The 24,530-nt window shown below is 36.9% G+C and overlaps 1 protein-coding gene across 1 annotated transcript in view; it reads left to right on the top strand.

Annotated features, from left to right (window-relative positions):
* LOC140138368 (hemicentin-1-like) overlaps window positions 1-24,530 on the top strand; it is a 177,172-nt gene that overhangs the window by 90,609 nt on the left and 62,033 nt on the right. Inside the window, 16 exon segments of the mRNA XM_072160275.1 lie at window positions 393-665; window positions 2,851-2,978; window positions 2,981-3,128; window positions 3,531-3,803; window positions 4,521-4,796; window positions 5,084-5,368; window positions 7,142-7,417; window positions 8,868-9,140; window positions 11,326-11,595; window positions 12,717-12,989; window positions 14,525-14,800; window positions 16,009-16,305; window positions 22,678-22,953; window positions 23,242-23,333; window positions 23,335-23,515; window positions 23,900-24,175. Coding sequence (XP_072016376.1) covers window positions 393-665; window positions 2,851-2,978; window positions 2,981-3,128; window positions 3,531-3,803; window positions 4,521-4,796; window positions 5,084-5,368; window positions 7,142-7,417; window positions 8,868-9,140; window positions 11,326-11,595; window positions 12,717-12,989; window positions 14,525-14,800; window positions 16,009-16,305; window positions 22,678-22,953; window positions 23,242-23,333; window positions 23,335-23,515; window positions 23,900-24,175 — 3,873 coding nt within the window.

Genomic DNA, 24,530 nt, shown 5'->3' with positions numbered 1-24,530 from the left:
GCACTCACTCGTGGACATGTGGTGGAGGCAGTCTAAAAGCAGATGACCCATGCTCACTCACACACAGAGAGGTCAATTACCAGGCTATTGTCAGTAGCCTTAGTCCGATGTCCCTCGGCTCATTATGCATCTCAAAACTATTAAACAGGTCGGAACAAAATGGCCATGCGTGGCTATACCATGGCGATTTCTGCCATGAAGATATCGGGGCGATGACACTGTGCATTATTTAGTCCAATTCCCCCCTCTGAACAAGTGATATGCATTTATTAACCTATAAATAGAATGACTGGACAACAGTGGTCATCAGCGACAAAGTGTACAGAGGCCTTTAATATAGTGCACTGTAAATTACTAACATCTTTACAATTTTTAATACGCTTTTCTTTCAGTTCCTCCGACCATTGGTACAACAGAAACAAGATATGAAATCATCTATCGTAATCCTATTACGCTGTATTGCCCTGCACTTGGATTCCCCTTACCAAAAATTGAATGGCTCAAAGATAATGTGCTACTCAGTAATAATGACGCAAACTATTACGCCGATGACGATGGCTCCCTTATGCTGCTCTACACATCAGAATCAGACTCTGGCACGTACACTTGTAGAGTTACTAATTCAGCAGGAAGACAAGAGTTGGATATTGAGTTGCATGTGTTTGGTAAGAGACTGGTCTTGAATGTTAGCTAATATTGTAAGCTTGTAAGTTGGTAACTTGGATAAACATTGTTGAGAATTTTTTATATAAATTGAGCAGGGGGCACAATAGTTAACTTAGTCATAAAATGTTAGACAGTGTGCGATCTGAGGTTACTGTTCCGAACCCAGGTGACTTTTTGTACATACAGCCCATAGTGTGGCCCTCTATAACAATAGGGAGTTTTCGATTTCCACGACGGATGGCTCTGCGACGGTTAAGCACCAAGCGTTGTCGACATCACCACAACGGTTGTTAGACTCTTCGCGTGTTGTAGAATTTGAACAACGGCGCATTACAAAGTTGACGACAACAACGTTTGGTATTTTACCATCACAGAACCACCCATCATGGAAATTGAAAACTTCCTAGAATAAAGCGTAGTATCAACACATTCATCAATAGCCTCAGATTGAGCATGTTATGTAAAATGCAAAGAATGGTGTGATGTAGCAATTATGTATCCAACCACAAATGATGATGGTGATGAGATGATGATGATAACAATAATGATGATGATGGTGGTGTGATGATGATGATGAGAACGACAACAAAAACATGATGATGATGATGATGATGATGATAGTGATAACAATTATAGTAATGATGATGATGACAATAACTACGGCGATGATAATGACAACAATAGTTATGATGATGATGATGACGACAATAAAGATGATGACGACGACAATGATAATGACAAGAATAGTTATGATGATGTGATCTTGATGATGCTGATAGAGTGGATGATGATGGTGATGATTATTGTGATATTGATGATGATGGTAGAAGTGATAATGGTGGTGATGGTGATGATGATAATGGTGGTGATGGTGATGATTATGATGATGATTGGTATTAATGGTGATGCTAATAGTGATAATGATGATGATGCTGGTAGTAATGATAATGGTGGTGATGGTGATGATTATGATGATAATTGGTAATGGTGATGCTAATAGTGATAATGATGATGATGGTAGTAGTGATAATGGTGGTGATGGTGAGGATGATATTGTGGTGAGGATGACCGTAATGATAACAAGGATGATGATCATGTAATTAAGAGTGAAGATGATGAAGACGCTCACAAATGATGATGTTGATTGCAATTCGCTGTCATAATGCACGTTAGAGCAAATCAATAATGTACGTAAAAAAAGTCTAAAAGGTATGTTCATGCTCAAACAATGCAGGGCAAATAGTCTCCCTAAGGATATTTTATGTACTGTGTATAATGCTATATTGTTATGCCGCACTTAGATTATTGTAATGTTGTATGGGGAAATTGTGGTGTTACTGTTTCAAAGAAACTTCAAGTTATTCAAAACAGGGCTGCAAGAACTATCTGTGGTGCACAATGGGACACACCTAGCATAGATGTCCGTGCTGAACTTAATTGGAAACCATTAATTGACAGACAAAACTCAAATTGTTTAATTTTAACCTACAAAATCTTAAATCATCTTGCACCTCCTTATTTGAGTCATATTTTCAGTCACGTAAACAATACCTATAATTTTCGTCAAAGCCAAAGCAATGTAACTATTCCACTGCCAAGAACAGAGTACAAAAAGCGCAGTCTGTCATATAGAGGTGCTGTAAGCTGGAATGAACTAGAAAATAATATCCAAAACTCTCCAACATTGTATACTTTCAAAAATAATCTTAAAAAATCATAAAGCCATGCCTGTAAGCATGGTATATGTAACCATAAGTATCATTTTGCCTTGACAATTAATAATTTTGAGTTTGTAATATGTTTAAGTCTAGATAATAAGCTTTTGTAATTATTTGTTATTTTGTACATGTATGTTTGTTTATGCACGGCCCCAAGGAAGAACAACTTTTGTGGAATTGGGCTTTCCGTGTTGAAATAAAGTCTAATATAATAGAATATGACCGTTTCTAGGTCAACTGGATCCCGCTTTCTTTGTTACGAACCAATGATCGATATGATCACAACACAAAGCCTATGGCATATCAAAATTCGGAACAGGTGTATGAGCCCAGGCTTGGAGCAGTAAGCAATGGTTACTAACGTGCACTACAACAACGAATAACAAAAAAGAGGATACTGTTCACACAATTTCTCTCTCAGATTCAAATCATTCTATTAACTATGTTTTACATTTATACTTCACAGTTCCACCATCTATCGATGGGCCCACACTCACACCGACAATAAAAATCAACCTGAACCAACCTGTGACTCTACCATGCGATGTGAACAGCGTCCGTCCCCTAACATTCAGTGGGTCAAAGATGGACATGGTCTACCAACTGTTGGTTACAACTATGTCATTGAGCCATCTGGGTCTTTAGTGATCCAGAGAATTACAGTTGACGATGCTGGCAGATACACCTGTGTAGCCACCAATGTGGCGGGAAATACCACCCGGACTTACACTATTGAAGTGCATGGTAATGTATATCTAGTTCAAATTAGAGAACCATTTTCTTACAATGAACTTCATCTTGTTTTTAGAGATATTTAGAGCTTTTTATGATAGATTGAAGTAAATTTCGGTTATTTTGAATGAATTTTTGTTAAATTTTTTAAAGTTTAAGTTAAAACAATAATTTATCTCAAAATTTGTGGCTATTGGCTACTAATTAGGTGACTGCTAACAATAAGGCATAATGCTAGTTTCATTCTGTTATGCCGCTTGCCACTGATTGCGATGCAGTGGCAAGCAGCATGAAAGTCTAACAGGGGCATAACGTTAATGACTCTACTTCCGGGCTCTACTATACCTGTTCACTCCTATAATAACTCGTATAATGACTCCTATAATAACTGTTTTCCATTTTGACTCCTTTCAGTACCACCAACCATCCTACCAGGGCCAACAGACCTAACAGTTCATGCAGGTGATCTAGTAACCCTTCCATGTATGTCTGATGGCGTCCCAGAACCAACCGTCACCTGGCAGAAAGATGGCGCGCAAATGCGGACCAACTTGCCGGGATTGCAACAACTACCAAGCGGGTCGCTTCAGATTCAGACAGCCAAGGAGTCTGATACGGGATTGTATATATGCCTTGTTATGAATGATGCTGGGAGTAATACAAGGACTATTACTCTTAATGTGCATAGTGAGTACAACATTTTTTATTTGGACCCTTTTACACAGATTTCTCTGATACCCAGTTCATTAATGCTCTGCGTGGTATCGATAGGCTTCAATATATTCAAAGTCCAAGTTTTGAAATATTTTCTCTTTAGAACCACTGAGCCATTAGAAAAGAGCTGTTGACAAGGGGGTTCAGTGAACAGCTCTTTTCAGAGCCACCAAAAACTTAAACATTAGCAGATAGGCAAGGTCTGCTTGTTTACTGTTCACAAAGGACAGTCTTCATTGAAGGTCTATTTTCAGAGCCATCAGTCGGCAAGGGGTGGCCCACTATAATCTTAGATACTTTGTCCTGAAGAAGTCGAACCTATTGTTGACGAAAGCTTGACAGTTCTTAACTTGTCTGATGGAAAACCCGCTAAAAACTTACAAAGGGATGAAATCAAAACTTGTCCGGCAGTTCCGTACAGTTCCGTCCATTGTTTAGAACAATAGCAACCGGACGGAACCGCAGGTCGAGTTTTGATTTCATCCCTAATTCCTATGCAAAACGTTAAATTCCTAGTGAACAGCCTCTTATGGAAGAGGAATAAAACCATACAAAAGCTTGATCCCTAATCACGCTCAGCGAACTGCATGAAGCACTTCACATGTTAGGTAGGGATGGTTTATAATCAACTGTTATTCGTCTCTTAACTGAATTCATAACAATATAATGATTCTTTTGTTTGTACAACAGCACCACCAACTATCACAGACACGACGGACGTTTACAAAATCGTCATGGGATCAGAAGTGACTTTGGCTTGTCCAGCCTCGGGCTTCCCTCCTCCGACAATCACATGGACCAAAGATGGAATACCAATCTCAGAGAATAATCCTCATTATGATATCGATGCATCGGCAGGGACTTTACAGATTCAGAACGGCGAGTCTTTGGATGCAGGCATATATGAGTGTACCGTCCTCAATACTGCTGGCGTAACTGTGAAAGAAATCACACTGACCATTTTGGGTAAGGATGCACGTTTTGATTGTGATGGTCTTTTGTAAAGGGTAAATATTCAAAATGAAGAGTCTATTCCAGTTGTGTAGCCAAGAGGGGAGCTTCCCCCTGCTAGACGAGTTTGCCCCCTCTTGCCGCGAAAGGCAGTTCAAGCCACAGGGTCCCGTATTGGGATTTGAGAACCACCCTTTCGGTAGGGACACATTTTATACACCAAGTAATGTACTACTCTACTTGTTTTATCTTGTAATTGAAAGTGCTTTTTATCAATTGAAACTTCTATTGTCCCATTGCAGTACCTCCTTCCACTACCGACCCTAACACCGATGAATTTCCACAAGATATAACCGTTGTTTACGGTCACGCAGTCATCCTGCCGTGCGAGATAACTGGCTATCCTCCACCAACGATCACATGGACGAAGAATAGACGTAACCTACCCTCGTCATTGAACTACAGAGAACACGGTGTTGGATCATTGGAAATATACAGGGCCGATATCATGGATAGTGGCGTATACACGTGTACTGCAGTTAATCCGGCTGGTAACAGTACAAAGACATACAGAGTGAGAGTGTTTAGTAAGTATAGGCCTGTCACACACATTATGCGTTTTTTCCCCAAAACACCAAAACATTTTAAGTCAGGGTTGTATATTAGAAGTACTAACTGAGGTATATCACATTAGGCTGTTCCATTTGAATTCCATAAACTCCCTATGTAAGACATAGAGAGTATGAATGCATACCTGCCAACTAGTCCGTTTTTGCCGTATTCCGTCCGTTTTCTAGAATTCCAAGTGTCAAAAAAACGCACGAATCCGCTTTTTTCGATTTTCAGAAATTTTTTTTTTTTTTTTTAATAATTTTTTTCAAAATTTTTTTTCGGTTTTAAAGTAACAAAAAAAAAAAAAAAAAAAAAAAAAAAAAAAAAAAAAAAAAAAAAAAAAAAAAAATTGAATTTTGCACATTGTTTTGTAATTTTAATATGAAAATTGATACATAGTTTTCATGTCATACTCTATTAATGATATCAAAATGCATTCAAATTCAATGCATTTTGATATAATTAATAGAGTATGACATGAAAACTATGTATCAATTTTCATATTAAAATTACAAAACAATGTGCAAAATTCAATTTTTTTTTTTTTTTTAGGTCAACCATGATCCTAGCATTTAGGTCTAGGTCCAGACTCAGAGACACTATAAAACCGAAAAAACTTTGAAAATTTTTTTTTTATTTATTTTTCATTTTTGCAATTTGGTACCCGGTTACCCGCCGAAAAATGCGCCTTGGTACCGGGCACAAAATTACCGAAAATCACACCCCTAATCAGTGTTCACTTCGACTTGCTTTCTTGATTTTTTTTGCAATGTATAAATTGTTAGGTCCAAATGATATGATTAAATAGGCATTAAATGCATTGATTAGATGGCTTTTTAAATGTTGAATATCTCTCCTAGAAGTGCCTTCTATGGGTTTCTAGAGTGTAGAAACCCAAGAGCTTGGGGGGCTTCGCCCCCTCGACCCCCACCGGGGCGTTGCCCCTGGACCCCACCAGGGGCCCTTAAGCGGGCCCCTGGACCCCCGGCCGTGATGGGCGAGAGCTCCACTCGCTGCGCTCGCTCCGCTTCGCATTGAGTCAGTTTTCTGGGAATTCAATGTTGGCAGGTATGTGAATGGGGTTATCTGAATGGGTGACTCCATTTGAAGTCTACACTCCCAGTGTGGTAGATTTACCGTATTTCGTCGAATAGTCGCCCCCCCCTCAAATAAACGCCCCACCACTTTTTTTCAACCAAGATGGTTAAAAATTCCGATATTTCCATGCTATCTTGTGTAGTAAGCTTACCAAGTTGCTCACATGGTCAATAATAGCAGCAATAAATGGCGAAAATCTGCATCCGAACCCGGAAGTGAACCAAAAGTCGGTGTCAAAAGGTCATAGTTCGTCATTTTAGCGTGACTTTTAAGCTTACCTAATGATTTTAACGGGAATTGTCATGCTAAAAATGACCTCTAATAAACGCCCCCCTTGGGAAAATGTAACGCCCCCGGGGGCGTTTATTCGACGAAATACGGTAAGTTATGTCTTCCTTAGGGGATATATAGATTTCAGTTGGATATAGCCCATTATTTTAAATCTAAATTGAATGTGAGGACAATGCTAGGGTATATATAGGCTGAGAAAGAATTTAAATAGAAATATATTTTGTGATATTGGTAAAAAAACGGATGGAATATTCGGAAAAATGTATCCTTTACTTCGTCAGTACTCTTTACCAGCATGCCGATAGTTGCAAAGATAAAAAATATCCAAATCATGTTTTTGTTTTCACATTTTCCCATAGTTCCACCAAAGATAGGACAAGGACCCACTGACATCGTTGCCTACTCCGGTGATATCGTAGAGCTCCGTTGCGAAGCAGATGGTATTCCGTTACCTCAAGTAGTGTGGCAGAAGAACAGTTTACCGGTCAATGTAGCATCTGATTCTAGACTGAGTCAAACTCCTGGTGGATCCTTGAGGATACGAGGGGTTCTTGATGCAGATACGGGGGACTATGTGTGTCTTGTTTCTAATGAAGCTGGAAGGGATACGAGATATATCACGTTGGCTGTCAGAGGTGGGTTAAATCAATTTATTATGCTGGCTTTCAGAGAAGAATGATACTTTCTTACGAGCTTTGCGTTATGAGCGACATACGTGGGACCTTGTGTTCCCTTAATGATCACTGCTCTGCGTTGACCAATGCTTTGACGCATAATCGGCGAATCAGATTATAGGTCTGTTATTATAATTGTCGGCCAATTAGAACCCCATTTCCATGTTTACATTGTGTACGCTCTTAATAAACATAGCCAAAAAAGAAAGTCTCCAGTAGTTCCATCACAATTTAATCAGAGTCTAAAGAGTTTCTGGCAAAATCATTTATATAATAGTTTTTTATACACTTTCCTTCAAACGTTAATACCAAATTTGATATAAAAGGTTTAATCATCATGAGCATAGGAGCCGTTGTTTGGAAATTTGTGCAATTTTAAAAATGACAAATTACAAATTGACCACGCAAAATCCAATGCATGGTATCAGCTTATTATGTGGCCTGAAGCAACCCGTACAGGAATCATTGCACACTTGCCTGTGCACAATTGAAAGAGCGGGGCATTTGATTTGCATTTTGACATGCATGATGGGTAAACCTTTAACCTGCCGGCCTATTCAGGCGACATAATTCTTGGCACTCACGCTAGCTCTGCTACATGATACAATTCCCTATGTCATTTTTAAAATTTGCGCGAATTTCCAAACAACGGTTTCTATGCTCACAATGATTAAACTTTTGATATCAAATTTGGTATCAACCTTTGAAGGAAAGTGTATAGACAACTATTATATAAATTATTTTGCCATAAACTCATCAGACTCTGATTAAATGGGGATGGAACTACTGGAGACTTTCTTTTTTGGCTGTGTTTATGTAAACAAATGTTGTTCTTCTCTGCCAGCAAGTATAGTATGATTTGTATGTTTTTTATTTGCATTTTGCCTCTCCATATGTATGCAAGGCTTTTATTATAGCTGGGACCAAGATGATTTTTATGGAAATTGTATATTGTGTATTGTATGCCATCAAATCTATCATAAATTGTACAAATCATAATGCTTAATTTCAAATAAATAATAAAACGAATTAAAACCTATTATACGATTTCGGTCAAATTTTAATTTGGTTATTATTTGCCAAATATTATTAACAACAACTGTCAGGAAAGTTTTCTGGTTATTTTAATTCAAACTAATGAGGTAAAATGAAAGAAAACTCATTACTGTCTTAGCTGCTTAACTGTGGTCATCTATGGGGGATTTAAAATTATAATTACGAGTTTAATTCAAACTTGCTCTGCTGCAATAAAAAAAATTGGCTGAATCCAATCTCTAAGTTAGGACATGTGACAAAAAGTCAGACTTGAAAAAAAAATGACCAAACTCATTTTAAAATATTGTACATTATGGTTTTAAGTAATCAGTCATTTTGTTTGATCAACTTTTGCCTCCTTTTTATCGTTAAATAGTACCTCCAATCATTGAAGAAAGCCCTGACAAGTACACAGTGATTGTTCGAGATCCAATAACTCTCCACTGCCCAGCAACCGGTATCCCAGAACCTAGGATACTGTGGCGAAAGGATGGTGAGATCATCCCACCCACTAACATCAGGTACTTTGTCACTTCTGCCGGATCATTACGTATCTCATCGGCGATCAGAGATGATGTTGGTCTGTACACCTGCGAGGCTGAGAACCCAGCGGGAACAGCGTATAAAGATATGCAGCTCATTGTTCATGGTAAGTGCTATACAGTTTTGAAGGCAATCTGACCATAGTTTTTGGGTTTTTTTCACTGCTTTGTTTTTGGATTTTTCTATTTTGGTGTTTTTTACCAGTCTTTCTTTTTTCTGTAATATAAGGACCTCTTTGGAAATAAGTTTTTTAAGCTTAAAGGGCTATCCTTGGCATGGTGTTATGGATTATGTATGTAAAAAATTGTTTGATTATAATAAGTATTTTACCTGTAAGTGCAATATGATATTTGTAATGTATATCCATTTTAACATGCTGAATAAAATCAAATCAAATCAAACCATCGATGCTCTGAATGGGTAATGAAAAGTCATAATTTAAAGATTGAGGTGCATCATAGTATAGAGATAGAGATTGATTCTAAAATCATGTCATAAAGATTTGATGTCTGTTTTCCAATTGCTTTATTAAAATATGACCAAGGGACAGTACACTAGGTCAAAATACAAAGGAAGGCTGACTCTTACTATTGTAGAATACCATCTGCAATCATATATGTCTCTAAATTATTTCTTTTAATGAAAGAGATGAAAGGCAGACACCCTCCACAAAAACATTACAATAGCTTGGTCTTATAATAATACATGCTTGTACAGCCACCTATATCAGTAATATAGTTGCTTTTAAGCAACTATATTACTGATACAGTTTAAAAACTCCAAATAAAGTTTTTGTGTGGGTGTCTGCCTTCGTCAAAAGAATTCCTCATTTAGAGACATATGTGACCCAACGCCACAACTGAGCCCGGATTTGGCATACTTGCAAAGGCCATACCATAAGCTTTAAAAAACACTTCAACCAGCTTCGTAGCATATCTAGAAGTAAAGTTATGGTCGTTCAAAGGTGTCACGGTTTCAAAACGCGAAACCGAGAAAACACAGTTTAAAGTCAGGGGTTTCAAAATTTGCCAATTTTTAAATGATTTACAACTTTTGACCATAGCAAACATTACCTTCCATACATGCTATTACCACCAAACTTTGCACAGACACTTATTATATCCTATCCTAATTATTAAAAGAGAAAGAAACCACACTTCATCTTATTTTTGCATATTTAATGAGTTATTAATTAGATACTCATTAATCAGTATCGGATATCGTTAAAAATAAACGGATGAAAATTCACACACATAACCATGTCCAATAATGTTGATATCAGATGTGTTAACGAAAGCTTTTAGACAATTTATACAATAAAAGCAAATAAGAAACACTTAAAACAATTTAAAAAAAATATAAAGATAAACACTAATTAATACTAATTAACATCTTACACCATCACCATAGCAACAGAACAAATAACTAAACTTATGAATTTAGATGCCATTTCGAGTTTGTACCATTTTTGCATTGCAATTTTAAAGTGTTTTATTTTTTCTGTGAATTCTACAATCATCAAATACATGAAAGACAGGATTATAGTATCAATTGGAACACTTAATTATCACCACAAATAACTGTGTCATTAGCATGATGACCCTCGACAGCACTTATTGAACTGCCTGCTCTGAAAAGAGCGCTAGGCTGGGTATAATGCTTTTTGTAATGTTGTTACCATAATTTAAACATTTTAGTATGTAACTTCTGTGCTAAAATATAAAGATAAACACTAATTAATACTAATTAACATCCGTACTGCGCAGAATCATCGGGTCAGCTGACGTAATTCGACCAATTAAACAGTCCATTCGCACGATCTTGGCAACAGATGAACCAGATGTTTATACTAAAACACTCTTTACTCAATTTTAGGAATATTTTTAGAACGACAAGCTTCAGAAAATGTGGTTTTTTACTTGTTTCTACTCTATATTTTGCAATGAAACTTGGACTAGTGTAAGAAAACATATTAATCATTTCAAATCTTTAAAAATCTCATTTTTCATCGGAATGACCTTTCAAGCCAATTTTCACTGTAGCGCAAAATCAAGTTTAGCGACATCCGGGCTCAGTTGTGGCGAAGGGTCACATATATGAAGATGGAATTCTACAGTATCATACGTTTAAGTTTTTTTTTTTTTTGAAACACATTTTTTCAACCACATTTCCCCCTTCATTCAAGTCAGTTTCCATAACTTTAGTTTTAGTAACTGGCACCAAACACACCTACTAAAATGTAGCCTAAATTTCTCAAAGAATGATGTAAAAATTATATTTTTTCGCTGCAGATCCACCTGTGGTCGTCCAAGGAGGAGACGAGGAATACAATGTCCTCCGTGATGATTCCATCTCTCTACCATGCTACATAGATAGCTATCCTCCACCAACCATCACATGGCAAAAGGACGGACAGCCCATCTTCAATACTCCTAATTATCTTATCCTGCAGCGATCATTGGAAATCCCTCGAGCTAGGGTCAGTGATAGCGGAGTATTTGTTTGTGTGGCTACTAATGATGCTGGTAATGTTACTCTCACAATGAGAGTCAATGTGCAAGGTAAGTGCTATGGGGTTACTCATTCTGAAGAGTCGCTATTGACTGCTCAGTGCAAATGCCTGTAAATGTAAAATGTAAGTGTAATAGCTGCCCTGTGAACATGTGAAAATCTACACACAGTATATTGTACTCATCTAAACATGACAGCTACAGCCTACACATGTCAGCTATTGTACTTACCCACTTCTGGCACTGAGCAGTCAATATTTTTCTCAAAATATCAAGAGCTATCTTAAGGTTATTAGTTATTTTAAACTTGTGATTTGGTAGTTCACAGCATCTTATGAATGGTAGTGAGCTTTGGCAAAAACTGCATTGCTCAATTCATAGCGAGCGTGTAGAAGAATTAAAATATCACAGATATACTTTTATAGGTGCTGCGGTTCTTGAGTTACATTGTAAAGAGGGCTGAAACAACAACACTTTTGTAAAATGTACATAACTCATTCAACAACAATAAATTAAGCAAGTTTGCAAAGTATACGATTTGTAGAATAAACTTGTGCAAAACATGAAGGTGTTAATTTTCAATAATATATTGATCTAGATAATAAAAATCGATTTTTAGGTTGCTTCGACCAACAATACCTCGTCTACCCTTAAGAACCATTGGTTCTTTTTAGGTCTAAAGTCTGTTAATGCTCTGCATGCTATCCATAGGTTTCAACATAAAAAATCCAAGTTTTGAGATATTTTATCAAAATGTCAAGACCTATCTTAAGAACCACTGAACCAAATGCTGGGCTTGTTTGTACTCATATTAAGGCATTTGTCATGTTGATTCCAAATATGGTCATAAAAATTTACAATTCTGAAATTTTTGAATTAAATTAAAATGGAACCATGTCGTCTGCAGCTGACACCCAGTGGAGTGAATTTGATAATTATGTTATTTACTTAAAATTGTGTATATCCTCATTTGCTTATTATGTAAACCCCCTGAACACTATCTTCGCTTTAATCACCAATCAGAATGGAGCTTTGCAAATAATTAACCCTAATTTTTTTGCGTAGTGAAATTATTCTAACAATGTTGCCGATTGGTCCAATTGATAATGAAAACTTCTTTTTGGCCAATCGGCAGGTAGTTCTCATGGGGTTAATCTATTTATTTATTTCAGTTGCTCCTTCTATTGTCCCCGGATTAAACGTCATTAAAGCGCAGGTTGGCAGTAGTACCACACTACCGTGTGAGGCTGTCGGAGTTCCAGTTCCTGAGGTAATGTGGCAGAAGGAAGGACGCAAACTTCAGATAAACGACTTGCGGCTATTTCAAACAGACAGTGGCTCTCTTAACATTGATGATGTCCAGGAGAGAGACGCAGGAAGATATCTGTGCTTGGTTGCCAGCAGGGCTGGGTCGGATTCAAAGCGCATCACATTGAAGGTTTTAAGTAAGTACGATTACCGTATTTCGTCAGTTGCATCATGTAATGTACTGAGATTTTTGACTTTTTTTGAGAAAATTGGTGTGCCAATATGTTTTTGAGTTCTTCAACTATACCAACTTACACACCTTAATTCTTTCTAATTAATGAGATATAAAACTTTGATTTTGGTCTATTTGCTGGTTTTTTTTTAATTTTGCGTTTCACAGACAGTGCTATTCAATGATAAGCTACTTTAACCCATTCATTAGTATGTACATCACATACAGATCTATACGGTGAACAACGCATCACATACTGATCTATTCAGCGGTTATTTACATTTGTATATATTCGCAGCTATTGCAGTTATACCCACTTCTGGCACAGAGCAGTCAATATTTTCTCAAAATATCAAGAGCTGTCTTAAACTTTAGGCCAATTTCAGTCAAAAATTAAAGAAATTTAGGCCTGTCTTTATCTACATTTTGTTCATTTGATTGCTTATTTTTTGTATAAATATAATTATTGTATTTCTGTATTTTGAATCATTGTATTTATAATTTTTTTGTATTTGATGATACCATTATACTTATTTGTAATACTAGTATATTATGGTATCACAATACCAATAAATTTCCCTATACTTTGTGTACAAAATAGGCTCTATTCAAATGGCTCTACCTACCTTACGAAGCGACTCAATTTTTCAAGTAATATTTTCCTGAAAGATAAACAAATAAGCAAGTAAACAAACAAAAAGAAATATATAGTTGACCATTGAATTTTCGAACTACTGGACCGCTGAAGATTATCAAGTTTGTTCACCTAATTTTCAGAATAGCGCCACTTGTAATATTACCTAGAAACTGGCGCCTTGAGAAATGCATTTAAAATCTGAATAAAAGCACCGAGTCTTTTTAAATCTTGGCAGATGCTTGGATTCAAGCCTACATTTAATACCTGGCACAATTTTTTCACAAAATCTGCCAATTTCTTTTTGATTTTTGATATTGATTTAATGTTGGTCAACTTTTACCGAAATGCAAAAACACTGCATCGGGACGGAAAGCGTTTAGAGACATTATTTGGTGATGTGAAATCTTCAGTATGCTATTTTTGTAAATATTGTGTATCGTAATATATTTTGTTGCTATAACATGTATACAATGAGGGCCTGCTTGAAAAGCAGTGCTTGTCACTGAAGCAGTATTACCCTCAATAAAGAAAGAATAAATATATAAAAATAAATAAATAAATTAAGAACCACTGTAATAGTAGGCTTGTTTGTACTCATTTTAATACATTTTACATGCTATTTCCAAATATGGTGATGAAAATGTACAATTCTGAAATTTTTGATAAAAAAAAGTTTGAACTTGTCGTCTGCAGTTGAAACCAGCGTGGGAGAGTTAACAATCTTTCATATTTACAGAACAATTTCATTCCAATTACCTGACTCTTTTTTTGTTTGCTGGATGTAACAAAATACTCCAAATTATTTAAATTTGGGTATATTCTTTCAGGTCTGTAAGTTGCTACAACTTTTTTTTTCTTTTCAGAAAAGCCTGAAATCCTCACCAACTTACCAGACAGACTAGCCCACACCATGAACTCAGAGATCCGCATCGACTGCTTAGCAACCGGTAGCCCTGAACCAGAGATCATGTGGTACAAGGATGGAAACCGAATTCATCAGTATCAGAATGGTTATAACATACTCAATAATGGATCCCTTTTGATATCTAGCTTGCAGCCGTATGATAATGGTCGATATGAATGTATGGCTATCAGTGAATACGGAAATGACACTATTTACATAAATATTGATACACAAGGTATGTGCAATAATTCATTATTACATAACTGATACTTGTTGTTATTTCATCTTACTATAAATAGTTTAAATCATCTTTCCTTCCTCTCAATGATACTAAAGTCAGTGGTCATTCCTCATTCTTAGGGAGTTCTCGATTGCCACAATGGATGGTTCTGCAACGGTAAAACACCAAACATTGTCATCGTTAACAGACTCAAGACAAATGCATCGTAAGGCCACCTTAATTAAATAGTTACTCTTGAAAGCTCCCACCCACATTCCCGCTGAATTGAGTAAATTCCATTTTTGTTCCGCTGTTTTATGAAAAAAAATGTCATGTCTTACATCGTCAGATGTCAAAATAGCCTAAATCGTAAATCTGAATAAAATTCTTCATCTTGACTATAGTGAAACCTCCTTGACAGATGAAAAGGTGGTCTATTCTTATCAAAAAGCTCGTCACACAGATAAAAAAAAATAAAGGTAAAAAAAATGCATTAGGTTTTTGAACTGTGAAGAGCTTTAAGACTAACTATTTAATTAAGGTGGCCTAATCCAGATTCTACAACATGTTAAGAGTCTGACAACCGTCGTGGCAGCAACAACAACTTTTGGTATTTTACCATCGCAGAACCATCCGTCGTGGAAATCAAAAACTCCTTAATATCTTTATGTGATAGCCTCATTTTACGGTCCACTAACCCAGATTTGCATTTTGGGAGATTTTTTTTTTAAATCTTAAAAATTCTCTAAAAATTCAGAACATTTTCAAAATAAGTTTGCAAAAAAATATCAAATTATTCAAGGTTTTGGTGATATTTCAGGGTCATTTTACCCTCCAGAATTTAAAAAAAATCCTGACTGAGCAGTCCTACTTGAAAAAACTGTCAGCCCGTAAAACAGGTTTTCTCTTTCATCACCTTGCATTTGTTGCTTGATCACTAATATTAATGCTCTGCGTGCTAGCCATAGGCTTCAACATAAAAAGTCTCAAGTTTTGAGATATTTTCTCAAAATATCAAGAGCTATCTTAAGAACAACCGACCCAATACTAGGCTTGTTTGCACTCATTTTATTGCATTTTTCATGCTGATTCCAAATATGGTCATGACAATTGACATTTCTGAAATTTTTGAAATTTGAAAAAAATTTAAAAGTGTTGTCTGCAGTCGACACCCGCATGGAGAGAGTTAAATTCAATACCATACTTTTTTATTTGACTTGCAGTAAGACCTCATATTGTAGGAGAAAACCACCCAAGAAATCCTATCACCATCACTGCCATCATAAACATGCCTGTATCCATGGATTGCAACGTAACCGACGCCAACCCACCGGCCGCTATCCGTTGGTACAAAAATGGCCGCCCCGTCAGGAATCGTGGAGACACAGGCATACAGATCGGACGGCTTGGAACGCTGCTTTGGATACCAGATGTAAACCAGGCAGATGGTGGGATGTATCACTGTGTGGCTACCAATGAAGTGGGGAATTCATCAAGATATTTCGAAGTGGGTGTCCATGGTGAGTCAAAAATATGTGTGGATTCATTGTATGTGTAACAATGGGCTATTCCAATATAGGTCTACAGACCTACCAACTAGTATGTTTTTTCCTATTTTTCACACGGGGATTTGTTAAAAATTGGGGCGTATGCATAGGGCCTGCACTTTGGCTCGACATTTGAAAGGGGCGTGAATTCATTTTTGGATACGCCCCTATTATAATTAGGTAATACTCGACTCACACACATTCCCTATATTAATATGTATATACATGTACCACATGTAGTCAATCTGTCTGCTTTATCTGTATTGTGCCCTTCTTAAGCAAATCACGGTAGTTAAACACGATTTCATCAAACATTATAACAATTGCTCTTTTACAGTGTGCAATCATCCCGGGCAATAATTGGGCAATAATAGAGGATGTGCGTGAAATTATTGATTGGCTCCATACAAAGGAATTGAACCGGTGTCCTTCACAGTAATCATGGCACAATGCAGTGCATTCAATCAAACGTTGTCGTCAACCTATTTGATCGTATTTGTGCATTTGTTATGTGTGTGAGACGAGCTGTTGTGGTAGATTGCAATAGCTTGTAATCATGCTTTTGTTGAATGAATTTGAGTACTCCGCCATATTTACGGTATGATACGTCATAATCTAGGTGATTATTTGCATTGGATATCTTGAACACGCTGGTGAGGTTGTGTAATAATCGGATTAATGCTATAACAGTAGGTGAATACAAGTTTTGAATATATCGCGTTGCAAAGCCCCATTCAGTGATCCAAAAAAAAAAAAAAAAAAAAATCAAATTGTTACTTTTATAAAAAAATTTAATGAAAAAAATTGGCACAAACCCAAGAAAACGGCAGTATTGACGAAGTTGAAGCCCCATTCAAATACATGTAGCTATTAAATTTATATATACTGTCAGTATTATAAATTACAGATTCACGTAAATGCATTATTTTTGTCTTAAATAGGCCTACACGGCTTAGGGCTGAACCACTAGCAGAAGACACCAAGTTGATGTTTTATGACTTTTGACATTCTTTTTTGTGGCGAGTGACATGGTCAGTTCAATTCACGCCGAGTGTCCTTGACAGGTTTAATTCTGCTTCGTGGTCATGAAAGAATTCAAAAGATAACCTCTGCCCCAACAATCCCAAGCAATTGTCTGAAACTGCTCTTCGGATGATGTATCATAAGAACTCAGTCGTCAAATGATGATAGTCATATAATGACCAAAAGATTATTACTGACTATATCATTGAAGACTGAGTTCCGTGAGTCTTGTACAAAATCTGAATTTTGATGATTTTTACGATCGTCCGGATGAAAAAAAAAATCACTGAATGGGCCGTTAGTTCCTCCTCTCCTTACACTGGCAATATGGATCAAAGAAAATTAAAAGAAAAAAATAAAGAAAACAAGAAGAAAAAAAAGACAAAGAAAAGAAACAATAAAAGAAAAACAAATATGAAAAGTTCGAACAATATTTGGTTTATAAAATTAATGTGACCGTGATGAGGCTCGAACTCACCACCTTCCGATTTAAAGTTCAAGCGCTAGTGTACCAAATTCTGATGCCTTACCAAGTGAGCTGTGCTCCTGAGATACTGAAATAAAAATAAAATAATACACTGTATACCTGCTTATGTCGGTAATTGATTTGCTCAAATTCCATAATGGTACAGTGCAACAGAGCAAAAATGCCCAAAATTTAAAAGCTATATAATTTATGACCACTATACACTACACATAACAATACTAATACAAGGGAATTTCAACGTAAGAATCCAAACAATTAAGTACCAACATGCACAGCTTTGTCCTTATATCACATTTGGGTTTTTAACAAAATGTTATCAAACCTCTACTGTGATTGGCAGCTGCACAAGGCATCTCTTTGATAGCTGATCATGGCCATCCATTCAGCAAGTGGCTACTAACTGACCTTGACAGGCTTGAATGAGCACTGTCATCTGCTACAAAACCATCATACTCTAGGACCTGGTCACTCCATAATGCTACAGCTACAGGGAGCACAGTACTTTGACAATGGAGTGAAAGACTATTATTATTGATTAGGCGCGGATTTTAAAAGTACAGCTCCTATGCGTGTATAGCAAAAAATTGGAATAGAATGTTTGGAATCATATAACTAAAGTACTAAATGCATTCTACAAAATGCGCTCTGACCAATTTATAAAGCATTTCATTAGCTTTAATTTGACATATTGTTTGACATATTTGGAATTATGGTAAATCATTAAATAAAATATTTATTAATTAATCAATTATGTCAATTAATTAAAATTTAATGCAAATATGCATATTTTCTCTGACAGAATTGTAGGATTTGACAAGAGCCATCTTTCTTGTAAGTTTGATTCTTATAACATACCGGTATCGTATTGCGTCCCGTTATAGTTGGGACACACATACGCACACCCCGGGACGCACACACCCCCACACACACCCCCACCCAGAGGATCGTAGCGTTTTACAATCTTATAACTTTCATTGCGCTAGTAGTAGTAAATTTCAATTTTCTTTGCTTTACCTCACTTGTTCTGCTCAAAATTAAAAGGGGACATATCTAGCTGACAGTAAAAGCTTACATTTTATGGAAAGTATGTTTAACTATTTGTTAAACAGCACAAAACAGATAAAGCAGACAAATTTACTATACATAGGCCTATACATGTATGGTATCATGCCAGGGACTGTTTAAGAATATAACATTAGATTTATGATATTTACTTAGAGGACTGTTATTTATCAAAAATGTGAAAAATATCAAATTTTAATAATTTGCCATAAAATTTGTATTATATCGTGAATTTCAAACAATGAAATTTATTTGATATCAGAAAGACATTCTTCGTATTCAGAATGCAATTCGATATGTCTGATGTGCTCTCATGTCCCACAAAAAATACTATCGAAACGCTCATTCCAGATCCCTTAATTTGGTTAATTTTCTTTTCTTGTTTTCTTTCTTTATTTTTCTTTGATTTATATTGCCAGGGTAAGGAGAGGGAACTAAAGGCCCATTCAGTGATTTTTAATTTTTTTTCATCCCGACGCTTGTAAAAATCATCAAAATTCAGATTTTGCATACTATACTGCGGAACTCAGTCTTCAATGATAGTCAGTAATTTTTATATTTTGGACATTATTATGACTATCATTTGAGGACTGAGTTCTTATGATCCGAGGAGCAGTTTCAGACAATTGCTTGGGATTATTGGGGCAGAGGTTATCTTTTGAATTCTTTCATGACCACTGAAGCATAGTCAAACCTGTCAAGGACACTCGGCGTGAATTGAAAGACCATGTCACTCGCCACAAAAGAATGTCAAAGGTCATAAAACACCACTTTTGTGTCTTCTGCTATCTAAAGGCCTATGGCTGATTTTGTACCTTTCGTCATTGTCATAGATGTGCTAACATAGCTTGCTAGTGCAGTGGTTCAGCCGAAAACCGTGTGTCTAAGACAAAAATAATGCATTTCGTGAGTCTGTAATTTATATACCGGTACTGACAGTATATAAATTAGTTACATGTATTTGAATGGGGCTTCAACTTCGTCAATACTGTCGTTTTCCTGTTTTGTTTTTTGCCATTTGTTTTTTCAAAAAATTTATAAACGTAACTTTTCGCTGGGATCACTGAATGGGACTTTTTATCTCGAATTATTCAAAACTTGTTTTTACCTACTGCTATATAGTATTAATCCGATTATTACATAACTTTGCCAGCGTATTCAAGACATAGGTTATGTAGGATAAACTGTACATGGGTATAGAAGCCCTGCATGCTTTTATCGATTGGCTCCAAACAAAGGATTTGAACCGGTGTCCTTCACCGTAATCACGGCGCAGTAGCCTACAGTCCATTCAATCAAATGTTGTCAGTGTGCGAGACGAACATCATCACTTATCATGCTTATTGTAAAAAGTTTGTCCAATGCATATACTGCGTGTATTGTTCCCGGGTATTGTCAATACAGTCAAGCAAACAGGTATTATAGTTTGAAAAGGCCGCTATAGTATATTCACAGGGGTGTCTTGAATGGCCAATCATATGGGACATAATCAAATTGCAGTGACTGCTTCCTTTGTTACCACATGTCAGTCATCTTGTGATTATTGGACCATGTAAACCTGCAAAAAACGAGCCAAAGTGCAGGCCCTATGTTTTGTCAAAAAAATTACGGTTTTGACCATTGATCAAAAAAACAAAAAAAACAAAAATCCCATTTCAAAACAAGTGCAAGTGTAAACTATAAAAATATGAGCCCCGTGCCGATCTCGTAAGCTAGCGCATCCGTGATTAGTGCATGGGTATGTAACAAAGCCATTTTAACCGATCAGAACGTTGCATACAAAAGCACTAAATACCCTGCGAGAATCATCATGGCCACCATCAATACATGCACTGAGCAGCGAGAGCCAGCGAAGGCGATAGTTTTCATGAGTTTTAGTGAGGAATTTTTAAATATGGCTTTGACTTTTTCAACTCAAAGTTCCAACAGAGATCAAAAGAAGCAAACCAGAGTATTCGGTAAAATGGAAATTCATATACATTTCAATTTAGCTCAATTGTGCCACAAGAATAAACAGAGACTTCCTCGGGGCTCAAATTTGTTAGCTTGAAGAGTTACACAACAAAAGTGTTGAAATTTGGAGGTGAAATAGGCCTACTTAAAAATATATACTCATTCAGCTATTCCAGTTGAAATACACACACCCCTTATGGACGACATGACCTTAATCTCCCACACGGGGTATATTTGAAATCGAGTCACCCAGTTCAGGTAAACTTCATTTGAAATTCACACTCCCTGTGTGGGAGATTAAGATCATGTCTTCCATAGGGGGTGTATGGATTTCAAATGGAATAGACCACAGCATGCTTTCCCCATTGAAATGATGGGGATTTATCTGGAAATGTTAGCATAGCAGAGTTTTAACGGGTACACCCCGTCAGTCTGAAACACCGTCAATCTGAATCCCCGTCAGTCTGAAAATGTAATTGAAAAAGACATCAACCCTAACCCTAACCTAAGCCCTAACTCTAACCCTAGCCCTAATCCTAATCCTACCTTCAATTAGCATAGCAGAGTTTTGACGGGTACACCCTGTCAGTCTGAAACACTGTCAATCCGAACCCCGTCAGTCCGAAAATCTAATTGAAAAAGACATGAACCCTAACCCCATCCCTAACCCTAATCTAAGCCCTAACTCTAACCCTAGCCCTAATCCTAATCCTAGGGGTTCAGATTGACTGTGAGACCCCGTTTTAACAACACAAACCCGATATGTCTTGTATCTATAGTATATAAGGCCAAGGAAAGTCGATTTTGAGTTTCCCGTCACCCACCTTCACTTCATTTTCTGACCCTCACTTGAATTCATTATTGTGATTTTCAAAAAAATACCGATAAAAACTGGTTATATGTGACCCGGCAGCACAAATGAGCCGTAAATTCCATAAATTGTATTCTGAGTTACGGTGTAAAATGTGTACGAAGGTCATATTCATCAGTAACTTAGGCTGGCCCGACATCGATCTCATTTTGATAGTGAAACACTAATCAATTATCCTATTGTTGAAGTGGATAATAATAAGCTTCTACCTTAGATGGCTATAGAACTTTTAATAGCTCTGGTCTTTGTTTGCTTATTTTGCTAAATCCTGTTCAAGTGGTGGGTTACCAGGCATTGTATTTTGTACAGGTATGCATAACCAACAATTAACAATGAGAGAACTTTCTTAAACCTCGTTGACTTGGGGATGATTTGAAATGACCGCCAATTATGACTGTTTGATATTTATTGTGGAAAAAGAGACACATGTAAAAACGTAAAAAGCTATAATTTTGTTGAAGGAGCAAAGTTTAACAAACCATAACCCCGCTTCTGGATATCGTTTGAAGTCAAATGATATACCATTTTTAAGTTTATGATGTTTATTTTTTAAACACGAAATAAAACAATTGACGGGGAGGAATTTACGGCTCATTCGCCGTGGGACGGTCACATATTTGCAAAAAAAATTAAGAATATCCCTTTATTTTTTGTGGAAAATCAAAATCAAAACATACATTTTGCTGTCAACCTTGCAAACTCTTTTTAATATACTTCATCTCATTTGGGCTAAACAAACATCCATCTTCAAGTGTGTGAGCGGCAAATAACAATCACATTTTACATGCGTGTTGGACTGTTGGTCATATAATGAAAGGCAGAAAAATAATGAATAATGAAAAAGTTACCTCACTTGTTTTCAGAAATTATGTGACGGGAAACTCAAAATTGACTGTTAGGGGCCTAACAGCCCAATGTATCAATCTGTTTACTTCTTTTTCAATTTCAGTTCCACCAACCATAACAAGCAAAGCTTTTGAACAAGTTACGGTACAAGCTAATAGTCGCATCCTCATCCGTTGCCAGGCGATTGGTTCTCCTCCTCCCCGCCATATGTGGACGTATGAAGGCATCCCGGTATCAAGCCAGAATTTCAGATACAACATCCACCATGACGGGTCCTTGGAGATTCTGCAGGTCGCTGTTTACGATGCCGGCAAATACACATGTATGGCAAAAAATATGGCTGGCAATGATACAAGGGAAGTGGATCTTAGGGTACATGGTAAGTAACCAGTTAGATGTGCGCAATGACTCATGGGAAGTGTAGGGTACATGGTAAGTAACCATCACCCAATATCTCTCATGTGTTGTAACCTTGCAAGACGAACACACTAAATAGTCATGACCAATCCTAATTTTAGTCAAATTTATGCATGTTTCTGCTCATTTTAATCTTAAATTAGTCTGACCGCTTTATGTTCCATGAAACAAGCACTCAATAGTATAGAGGGGCTCGAACAGATTTTGTGGTGTGATATATCCTAACATCCGTCTTCCCATCCTTTGACAGTGCGTCCATCAATCAGCGCAGGACCACCAGTGATGACCAGAATAGCAGGCCAGACAGTGGTCCTTCCATGTGAGTCTGCTGGTGTCCCGGACGCCAACCGTCACATGGACAAAGAACGGCCAGCCATTGGAGATAAATGGACTCAACATAGAGGTAATGGAGCTGGGATCGTTGCGATTATCGTTCTTGGAAGCCGATGACGAAGGAATATATCAGTGTGTAGCAACGAATGACGAAGGCAGCGCTTCACTGACAGTTACTCTTCAAATTAATAGTAAGTATATAGCAATTGGGCTATTTTATTATAAATCCCCACTACCCCTGTGTGGAAGATTTTGGAGATATCTTCAACAAGGGAGTATGAATTTTAAATGGAATGAACAGATTAGGCAGCTCCATTTGAATTCCATACACCCTCTTAGAAATATTTACCTGAATTTTTCACAGAGGGAGGACAAATTTTAAATAGAGTTGGTTATGTGCTAATTCCATTTGAACTTCATACTCATATTTCAAATATCTTGCATGGGGGAGTGATGACTTTAAATGGAATAACTAACACATTGTAACTCTTGAAAATGATTTGTTGATGATTTGTATGAACTTCATGGATATATCACAAATCGGTACATTAATATTATTTTTCTTTTTCCTCTAGCCCCTCCAACCCCTGACCCAAGCAATCCAACAAACATCTCGGCCACCATTAATGGAGACGCCATCCTCCCGTGCCGCATGCTAGGCAATCCACAGCCTCGCATCCGATGGTACAAGAACAACCGGTTGGTGCGCATTGACCACCGAAAGTACAGTTTGAGGTCGGACAACTCCCTAAGGATACACAACATTGAGCCTATGGATAATGGACGATACGTCTGCGTAGCATCAAATAGAGCGGGTGTAAAGAATCATGGAGTGGATATGACAGTTAAAAGTAAGTCTTGTGAAAGATATTTGGGAAGTTTTAAAGGCCTATTTAGGGATATGCGAAGCCAGAATACCCTAAAATGCATCAAAATTCAGATTTTGCATTTTTAGAACAATGCAAATGTGAAAGCAGTCTGATAAAGATACCAGGGCTATTCAATTTGAAGTCCATAATTCCCCTGTGGAAGACTTAGGAAATATCTTCCACAGTGGGAGTGTGAATTCCAAATGGAATGAACACATTAGCAGCTCCATTTGAAAACACCCTCCCTCAGTGGAAGATTCAGGTTGAATCTTTCTCAGAGGGTGTATGAAATTCAAACGGAGCAGCTAATGTGTTCATTACATTTAAAATTCACACT

This window comes from Amphiura filiformis, chromosome 17 (assembly GCF_039555335.1).
Source record: "Amphiura filiformis chromosome 17, Afil_fr2py, whole genome shotgun sequence".
Lineage (NCBI taxonomy): Eukaryota > Metazoa > Echinodermata > Ophiuroidea > Amphilepidida > Amphiuridae > Amphiura > Amphiura filiformis.
This window is presented reverse-complemented; position numbering and strand designations above follow the sequence as displayed.